This window comes from Monodelphis domestica, chromosome 1 (assembly GCF_027887165.1).
Source record: "Monodelphis domestica isolate mMonDom1 chromosome 1, mMonDom1.pri, whole genome shotgun sequence".
Classification (NCBI taxonomy): domain Eukaryota; kingdom Metazoa; phylum Chordata; class Mammalia; order Didelphimorphia; family Didelphidae; genus Monodelphis; species Monodelphis domestica.
The window spans coordinates 706,102,670-706,112,184 of record NC_077227.1 but is presented as its reverse complement, the minus strand read 5'-3'; the positions used below and the strand labels follow the sequence as shown (position 1 = coordinate 706,112,184).

Below are 9,515 nucleotides of genomic sequence, written 5' to 3'. Positions count from 1 at the left end.
TTCATCTTGTTTGGTCATAAATTCTTTCTTTATTCACAGATCTGACAGGTAAACTATGTCGTCTTTTACTTTGCTTATCATATTTCCCTTTATTTCCAAATCACGTATCCATTTCGGCTTTATCTTGGTGTATGGTGTGACATGTTGGTCTTCCTACATTTTATTTTTTCTTTTAATTTGGAAAATTTTATTTAATTAATTTAGAATATTTTTCCATGGTTAAAAGATTCATATTCTTTGCCTCCCCTCTTCTTACCCCCTTCCCGTAGCCAACGCACTATTCCACTGTCTTCCTACATTTTAAATAATATCCTGGAAATCATCAAAGTTGGTCTCTACATTTGAGAATCTCTATTGTTGCTGACAAGTTTACAGGGCCATGGCTGCTCAAAAATCTCTAACTGCCTTCCTTGGACTTGAGGGCCTTTTTTTTTTTCTTTCTAAATAGCACCAAATATTAGAGCAATATCTAACTGCTTGGGGTAGGGGATAGTTCATTAAAATTGTGAATGGATAATAGTGACTGGTGAAAGGCTGGCTGTCACTTCCCATCTTTTGAACTTTCCACTAAGAAGAGAAAGAAATCAATTGAAGTAATCACTGTGGGATTGATCAGGACTAACAAACACTCCCCCCCCCACCCCCCCCACCATCAGCAACTCAGGCCCAAAGGGTTTTGCAGGATCTTGTGGTAACCTTAGGCAAGAACTCTAACTAGGGCTGGGATGTTTAACCATGACTTTAAAGCTAGAGGGATTCCTGTAGTAACATAGATGAACTAAAAAGTATAGAAATTATGACTCAAATAAGAGACCCTTAAGGGGATCATTCTTCCAATAAAATGGACTGAAAGAATTGTACTCTAGTTTAGGGGTTCCTCACATTTTGTGTTTGAGAGAGCACTTTGGCAGTCTGGGAAAGCTTAAGAACTCCTTTTTAGAGCCTTTAAAAAAAAATCCTTAATTGAAGGAAATGTTAAATTTCAGTTGAAGATGAATGAACTTCAGAAGTAATTTTCTTTTCTCAGGTCCCCAAACCCCATGAAATCTATCCCCAGACCAGAAGTCTGAGGACACCAGGTTAAAGGTCTCTGCTCTAGATGGAAGAAACCAGGTGGAAGTACCAAAACCCTGTTAATCTGGAATAAGAAAATATGGAAAACGTTATGTTAAAAATCAAAGAAACCTCTTACAGCACTAAGTACATTAGTGTGACCTTGTAGAGATTTTCAGAACCTGGGGGAAAAGTCTCCAAATCACAGAATTCCTGAAGTGGGCTTAACATGGAGGCCATGTTAATCTCATCAACAAGTTCCTTCTCTCCAACATACCCAGTGGTCATCCCCAGGCCTTTGTTTGAAGCCCACCACTAAGTGGGTGGATACCCACTGCTTCCCAAAGCAGCCCAGGCTATTTTGGTAGAGCTCAAATCACTTGTGTAAGTTTTTTCTTGCATCAATCCTTAATTGGCCTCTTTTCTAACTTCCAGTAGAGTCAAAAAGTTTGGGAAGAAGGGAGTGGGGAGCAAAATAATCCTAATCTCTCATTCCATCCTCGGCCTTCCCTGAACCACTGTGGCTGAATCCCTGGAGAGTATCTAGAGATCTCTAGATCTAGGAAAGCTAATTTAAAATTGGGAGATAATAAGCTTTAGACTATAGAAAAAGCATACAGGGCTAAGAGAAGGGTCCCTGCCATTTTGGATACATTTTAACCTGCAGAAATTCTAACAGCTATTCAGAATGACTGCCTTTATCACATGCTTATTTTGTTATGTGTTTGGGGGTTTTGGTTTTATAATATTACTCATAAAAATGAATCATATGGAAATATATCTTGCCTGATAATACATATATAACCCAGATTGAATTGCTTGTCAGCTCCAAGGGGGAAGGAAAAGAGGTTGGGAGACAATTTGGATCATGTAACTTCAGAAAACTTAAGGGGAAATTTGTTATTCCTTGCAACTGATAAAAATAAATTAACAGAATGATTGCCTTTAGACAGTATCCTCATTAAGTAGTTTGTTTTTCCTTTCTTGTTTTTAGTTGTAAGGCTGGGTCTCACGATCTTACCCAAACTGGAAGCACAGAGGCTGATCAAGGATGGAGCCAACTCCTGATGAACTTGCTATGTTTAGACCTGAACCAGCTGGCCCCTCCTTGGACAATCTGGTACCTCACCCTCTCCGGCTCACTAGGGGTCACTGTCTATTTTTTTAAAAAACTCTTGCCTTTCCTCTTAGAATAAATTCTAAGTATCAGTTCTAAGGCAGAAGGGTGGCAAGGCCTAGGCAATTAGGGTAAAGTGACTTGCCCAGGATCACATAGCTAGGAAGTATCTGGGGTCAAATTTGAACCCAGGTCTTCTTTACTCCAGGCCTGGTTCTCTATACACTGAGCCATCTAGATGTCTTAGCTATTAATGCAGACATCATATCAGCATTGTCCACCTCAGCTCAGAAAGGGGGAGGGGAAGCTGAAAGACTTCTGAATAGGGAGGAGGGTAGGAAAACCTTGATCCATTAGTCATCTAGTATCAATCAAAGATACACCCTAAAATACCATCTATTACAGCTCAGAGATCCCTCCAGGTAACTGGGATTACAAGCGTGGCTTCGATTCCATATAGTAGTAGATTGTCCTTGGGAAAGTCTGAGGAATGCATCGATCCAGAAGGTTTTCATGCAAACTTTTAGCTAAACTCCTACACTCTTTTGTCCAGGGGCTGGGTAAGCTTCCACAGTGATCGACAAGTGTGGCCTCTGCAGAGGGCTCTTCTTCAAAAGAGAAGCCGTAGGAAGGCCAGGCAAGAGGGTCTGTCCTTAGTATCTATCAACCTGAAAATGAAATGCTACCACTGTTAACACCCTGAACTCATTAAGCAGATTCAAGATTTTATTGAAATAAGCTTTCCATAGTCTTTCACTTCATACAAGAGTTTCTGGACATCCAAATAAAGCATCTTTTATATTATACATAGGAGAAGACAATATATATATATATGTAAATATATATATACACACACACACATCTGGAGGATATAGTTATTTACAAAATGGCATTTTCAGAAAGAGCTGGAAACTCTACTCTCTCAACAAACCTGCACCATCATGGAAGTGACCATGTTGTCAAAGGCCCTGCAACAAAGAAATAGATCAATTAAGAGAAAGAAAAGCTTAGAATGAGGACCATAATGATGAACAGGGAAATCAATAAAGGTCTCTAGTTGGCAGAACATCCCTGAGCTTTTTCATCACAATACCTGTGTGGACAAGAGAGAGCTACAATATATTGCAAAGACTGGATTTTACAACGAAATCTCATGCAAGAAGGCGATAGAACTAGTACACCTGCCATGCTATATGTGGTCAGATTTGAGAAGACTGTTTCCGGTACGTTACCTCATTTGATCTTCACAATACTGAGCTGACCAGATAATTAATCCCACTTTACCAATTAAAAAACAGAGGCTTTGAGAAGTCTCAGACCCAGAAAGCACCTGAGCAAATAGAGCTCAGATAAAGCCTGGAAAGACCTTAGGACTAAGGGGATGAAGCAGGCATCAGTGTAGGGCAGCAGATACCAGAGAAACAGGAAATACAAATGATGTAGGGGATCCACAAAACCCTTTGCAGCAAAGTGCCATGGACAGAAGTGTCACTGTGCCTCAATGACATTTCTGGATCATGGCTTACGCAGAATAAGACAAGTTCCTGGCTAGGGATGGAACTGACCTAACTAGCTAACAGTTTCCTTACTTGCCTTAAAAATAACTTTAAAAGCAGGAAACCAGTAAGGGAAATATGCCTCCTGGAAATTATTATAACCAACAAAGGAGAATTATTGGGAGATGAAAGTAATCCACTAAGGGAAGTTAGCCTCAGTAGAGCCTGACAGGTGTCCTATTTTGGAGTTGCTGAAAGAAGAGGCAGAATTTCTAGAGACTAAAATTCTATAGGTAAAGTTAGTCCAGGAGGGACAGCAGGCTCTCAATAATGAAACTCTGAAGTCATAAAGAAAACCTTTTTAATGAGGGAAAAGAAGGGAGTTGTTTAAGGAGATTTACAGGGAAACCATCAAGTACTTTATACTAAAAGAAAATAAGTGCAGTGGGTAAGGAAAGAAAGAATACTAAAATATGACCTGATCCTGTAAGAATAGTGTTGAGTGCTAACATTCCGAATGTGCCATGGTGTCATGGATTTCTAACAGAGCATGTTTTTTAGCCTCATCTGACAAAAGAGAGGTATCAAAGAGATGGCAGGATTGATATTCAGGGTGGCCAGGATGACCTCTCAGGACTCATACAGCTCTAAATCTATGACTCTATGATCTCTTACTTTGCTTGTACTCTCTGTTAAATATGATTAAAAAAAAAAACAACTCTTCCCTTCTGTCTCAGAATCAATACGATATAGTGGTTCCAAGGCAAAAGACCAGTAAGGGCTAGGCAATGGGGGTTAAGAGACTTGCCCAGGGTCACTCAGCCAGGAAATGTCTGGAACCAGATCTGAACCCAGGACCTCCCATCTCTAGGCTTAGCTCTCAATTCACTAAGCCACCTAGAAGCCCCCAAGAATGATCTTTTGAATGGCAAACTGGAAGCTGCTTCCCAGATAGCTGAGAGGCAGAGAGAGACACAGAGAACATCAAGCTGACCTTGAGTTCAAGTAACCGCAAAAAAGAACAATACATGTAAGAGTTCTGAAGGACTGGCCCATGTAACACACATTTGCAGTAAATCAGCTTTACAAGAAAGATGGGGGCAGATATGGTCAGGCAGCTAAAGGGTTTGAGTGGACTGCAAATTCAAGAGTCAGTGTGGCATCAGTCAAAAAACCTGATGCCATCTAAGTTGTATGGACAGAGGTATTCTCCTGTACTCTCCTAAATAGACCACATCCAAATGATCATTCAGGGAAATCTTGGGTGTCGTGTTTTTGCAAGGACACTGATAAACTGGAAAGCATACAAAAGAGGGAAACAGGAGAATGAAGGGCCTGGAGAACATGACATGTACTCTGGCTGATGGAACTGCAAATGTTTTGCTTGAAAAAAAAAAGTCAAGTAAAGATTTAGAAGAAAGACATCATGGTTATCTTCAAATATCTGAAGGGCTATCACATTTAAGAAAGACAGGAAATGTTCTGCTGGACCCCAAAGAGAATAAAGGAATGGGGAAGGAGAGAGAGAGAGAAGGGGAAGGACAAAACATTCACTAAGCAACTACTGTGTCCAGACACTGTGCTAAATGCTTTCCAAACATCATCTCATTTGATCATTTAATGATCTGAATAAATACAAATAAAGAGAGAACACTGTGAAGAGGTAAACTGTAAACTCAGGCAACTAAAAGGAAAACTTATATATATTGCTTTGCCTTGGGAGCAAGTGGGCTCTCTCCAAGCAAAGGGTAGATCTCATGCTGGGGGAAGATTCTTGTTTAGGAATGTGCTGGATTACATGGCCTCTTTAGAACTCTTTCCTGGGTAATGATTCCAACTTCCAAATTAGTGGCATACAAATACCAACACTACTTTGTGTTGAGAAATCTACAATTATTTTAAGGAAATTTGGAAGAAACCCAGAGTTTCTGTTCCTTTTGTATGTTCAACATAAAGGAAAGAGAAAGATTTGCAAAACTCCTGGTTATTTAAGTGACAAGGGATAGTGGTAAAAATATTTTTTCGACTTCATTCAACAGGGCCATTAACAGCTGGCCTTCAGGGGAAGTTTGTGCCCTCAGAGGAAAGGAAGTTTACAACTGAGTGTTAAGTGGCTCATGCCTAAATTACTTTTCAAATAGCTAAATCTCTGTGGTCATGCAATGGCCCACAAAAAGCTGACTAGAAGCAACCTACTCACCTAGAATGAATACGGTCTCCAGGGTTATAGAAGGGGTTGCACATGACATCTGTATAGGAATTATGTAGCTTTCGAAACATCTGAAAAAGAGAAAACAGGGTGTTTAATTAATATGTACAAAGCCATTGCCAGACTGGATTTCTGGCATCTCAGCATTTTATGAGAATGGGAAATAAAGGAGGAAAAATTACTGATCTAGCAAGTTGCTTTCAGATTTCCTACACTCACACTGCGGATCTCGTTGTCTCGAAGTGCTGTGTTGGAAGAATCCACCACCATTACAAATTTCACCTTGGAATTCGTCACATAGCCATATCTGTGCAGCTGGTTAGGGAACATGCTTTTAACACAGGGACTGCTGTGATTGCAAATGAAACAAACAAAGCATCAACACGAAGAATATGCAAGCATGTGTCCATCTGTTCACACTTTCACAGCTCCGTGACAAAACCACTTTGAAAAAACAAAGTGACAACCTTGCAATAAAATATACTACAACAGCCCTGTCTGCGCCAGGGTGACCTGTCCAGTCCATGTGCACCACTGATACATCCCTGTGCCTTGGACAACTCCACACTTATGGGCCTATCATCTTCCCTTTTGGAGTGTGGGGTTTTGGAGGGTAGGATCACATTTATCTTTATATTTACCTGAGGTCCTAGTGCAGAACCTAGGCCGCCAGGAGAACTTAACAAATGTTTAATGAATTTTTAAATTTGCCATTGAAGCAGGAAAAGAACCTCCTTGTACAGTTTAAAATTTAGTAGGCTGATCTATGAGAAATCCACTGCCTATCCGTAAAACTGGAATGTTTCCATTTCAGAACCCAAACATCTTAACTTCAAGACTCATGGTTTCAGGTATCAAGAAACCATCCCATCTCTGCCTCTACTCAAGTCAGTGCTTCAAAAAGGATTCATTAAACACTTTCTATGTGGCAGGCACTGTGCTTTACATTGTACTGTGCTCCAGGAGATGGGGGATTCTTGTCCTACAACCTAGAACTGAAAGGAACTTTGGAGGCCATCTAATTTTATATGTAAGGAAAACTATACTAAGAAAAATAAAGTCATTTTCTCCAGATTACACAGATAGGAAGAGAACCAAATTATTTAGAATGATGTATAAAGAGATGAAACCATGAGGCATTACCAAAAATGGCATCCTATTTAGAAAAATATATGGAAGAGGGAATAATTAGGTCTTTCTGAATTAAAAGGCCTTACTTTGAAACTCAGCTACAATGCTTCCTACCTATATGACTATTTGAAAGTCGTTTCACATTAAAGGAGACTCAGTTTCCTTATTGATAAAATGAGATGTTTCAGGCCAGGAAAATGGAGTCTGAGTTCCCAAGTTTTCTATCCATTAATTTAAAGCTGGCCAAATGGGTAAGGCAAGTCTCGCTTTTTTTTCTTGAATCAAACAACAAACATTAAGTCTAATGTTTCAGAAACTGGAGATAAAATAATAAAAAATGAAAATTCTTGCCCTTATGAATTTATATTCTAATAACAGAAACAACATGTATGCACACACACACAAACAGAAGCAAAATTAATACAAACTTATTGTAGGGGAGAGGCAAGTCCAGAAATGGTTTCATGTACCACATGGCACTTGAGCTGAGTTTTGAAGGAAATGAAGAAATCTAAGAGATAGAAATGAGGAGGAAGAACATTCCAGAAATAGGAGATGACGAGTGCAAAAGCCCGAAAGCAAATGAGAAGTCATATATAAGGAAGTACAAATAGGCCAATTTTCTGGCTGGCTGGACTGTAAATGCCAAACAGAGGACCTGATATCTGATCCCAGAGGTAACTAGGAGACCCTTGAGTCTGTTGAGCAGGGAAATTACATTGCTGGATGTGTACTTTGGAAAAATCACTTGGGGGGGGGGGATTTGGGCAAGAGCTAAGGAATGATCAAAAGTAGAGGCTGAGTAGATAAAAGAGAGAAAAATGTTATGGACTAAAATTGATTTTCTGGATACTGGAGGGAGGTGGAGGGATGTCACCTAGGCAATGTCTTTTTGAGTTGCCTAACTGAGGGAAAGGGGGCCTGAATTAGCAGACTATTTGCATGGCCCTAATTAATTGAATAATGGCTAATCCTTAATTTTCAATAGCATGCCAAGATCAACCAGCTCTAAATGATCACCCACAACTGCAGAAAGAACTCTCGGAAAAAAGCTCCATCTGTGGGCACACACAGCAGCTCCTTTCATTTATAAGACACCCTGCTGGGCATCAAAAGATACACTTTGTAGTCTTCTGTGGGGTACAGGAGTCCCAGGTAGAGCTCTCTCTGATCTACAAGGGCCTTTCCCATTGCGGAGACCTTCTCGTCTACCACATCGAGAGATGTGTGCACCGTGTAATGGAACTTCAGCTCATGCTCTGCAGGGATGCTTCGGATATAGAGTGGGTAATTCTGCAATAAAGGATAAGGCTTTAGTCACAATGCTGTGAGTTAAACTCACAACCTGAATTTCAAAAATCTTCTCCATCACCAATTTTAAATAGTAATAAAACAGGCAAGGGCAGCAAGGTAGCTCATGAGCCACGCTTTGAGATAATTAGTCCTGGGTTCAAGTCTGACCTTGAGAACACAGCTAGATTTCCTCTCTCTAGGTATGGCTCTCAAGCCACCAAGTCACCTAGCTGCCCCCTATACATAATATTAATAGCTACTGTGTTTCACTTTAAGGTTTGCAATTGCTTTGCTATTATTATCCTCATTTTGCAGATGAGGCAGGTGGAAAGCCATTACGTGACTTACATAGGGTCATACAGCTAAAATCTGAGACCAGGCTTGAACCCAGGACTTCCCATCTCCAGGCCTGTCTCTTAATCCACCGAGCCACTTAGCAGTCCTCTAGAGATTGTCTTTTGCCTCTTTGTATCTCTAGAACTTTACATCGTGCCTGACATAGTAGGCGCTTAATAAATTTTTATGGACATGATCTGAAAAGCATTCAGTCCTCTTATCAGAGTAATGGAGCCCCGAGTTCAAATACTCCCTTGGCTGCTTGCCAGCTGTAGGTCCTAGCTACTGTCACTTGCCCGCTGGTGCCTCAATTTCCCCATCTGTCGAATGGGGACGATCACAGCAGCTGCCTGGCAGGGCGGTTCTTAGGAGACTTAAGTCTTCAGGGCTCCGGGCCGAGAGTTAGGAAGGAACCTCCTCCCCAAGACAGTGGGCCACCAGGCTGCCCACAACAGCTCCCTCAGGGCTCTAGGGCGGGGCCAGGAAAACCTTAGGGACCGCAGAAGCAGTGCAGTAGGGGGGCGGGGCAGGGCCCAGCTCCAGGGGCCAGCTCCGTCCGTCCGTGGGAAGCGCCTGGCTGGCCAGGAGCACCTCCGCATTGGCAGGAGCAGGAGCAGGAACCGGAGTCCATGCCGCCGCCGTCTCCCAGACGACCCGGAACCGACACCCCTCAGCACTTACCTCTTTGGCGATCACCGCAATACACACCGCCATCTTGGTACTGGGGGGGGGGGGGGAAAGAGTCCGGTCACGTGGTCGCCCTCTTACTTCCCAGTCCTGTCACGTGCCCGGTTAGCGCATTGCCCCGCCTCGCCTAGACTGGTTCGGAAATCCCGGGGGCCCCATGGCGTGCGCAGGCGTGAATCTCCAGTCTCGCTTT

At 41.8% G+C, this 9,515-nt stretch overlaps 1 protein-coding gene across 1 annotated transcript; it reads right to left on the bottom strand.

Annotated features, from left to right (window-relative positions):
• Positions 1-2,875: 2,875 nt before the first annotated feature.
• TRAPPC2L (trafficking protein particle complex subunit 2L) lies at positions 2,876-9,443 on the bottom strand. The gene is made up of 5 exons (XM_001366437.4): positions 9,317-9,443; positions 8,127-8,299; positions 6,095-6,182; positions 5,867-5,946; positions 2,876-3,138 (listed from the first exon to the last, which is right to left on the bottom strand). The coding sequence occupies exons 1-5, from the start codon at positions 9,347-9,349 to the stop codon at positions 3,093-3,095; spliced, it is 420 nt and encodes a 139-aa protein (XP_001366474.1). The 5' UTR covers positions 9,350-9,443; the 3' UTR covers positions 2,876-3,092.
• Between the last annotated feature and the right edge of the window lie 72 nt (positions 9,444-9,515).

Coding starts and splice junctions, on each gene's coding strand:
- TRAPPC2L (XM_001366437.4), bottom strand. CDS start 9,349: ATGGCGGTGTGTATTGCGGTGATCGCCAAAGAG. Junction 5,947..6,094: donor GAGACAACGAGATCCGCAGT/GTGAGTGTAGGA, acceptor TCTCTTTTTCAG/ATGTTTCGAAAGCTACATAA. Junction 3,139..5,866: donor GGAGACCGTATTCATTCTAG/GTGAGTAGGTTG, acceptor TCTTTGTTGCAG/GGCCTTTGACAACATGGTCA.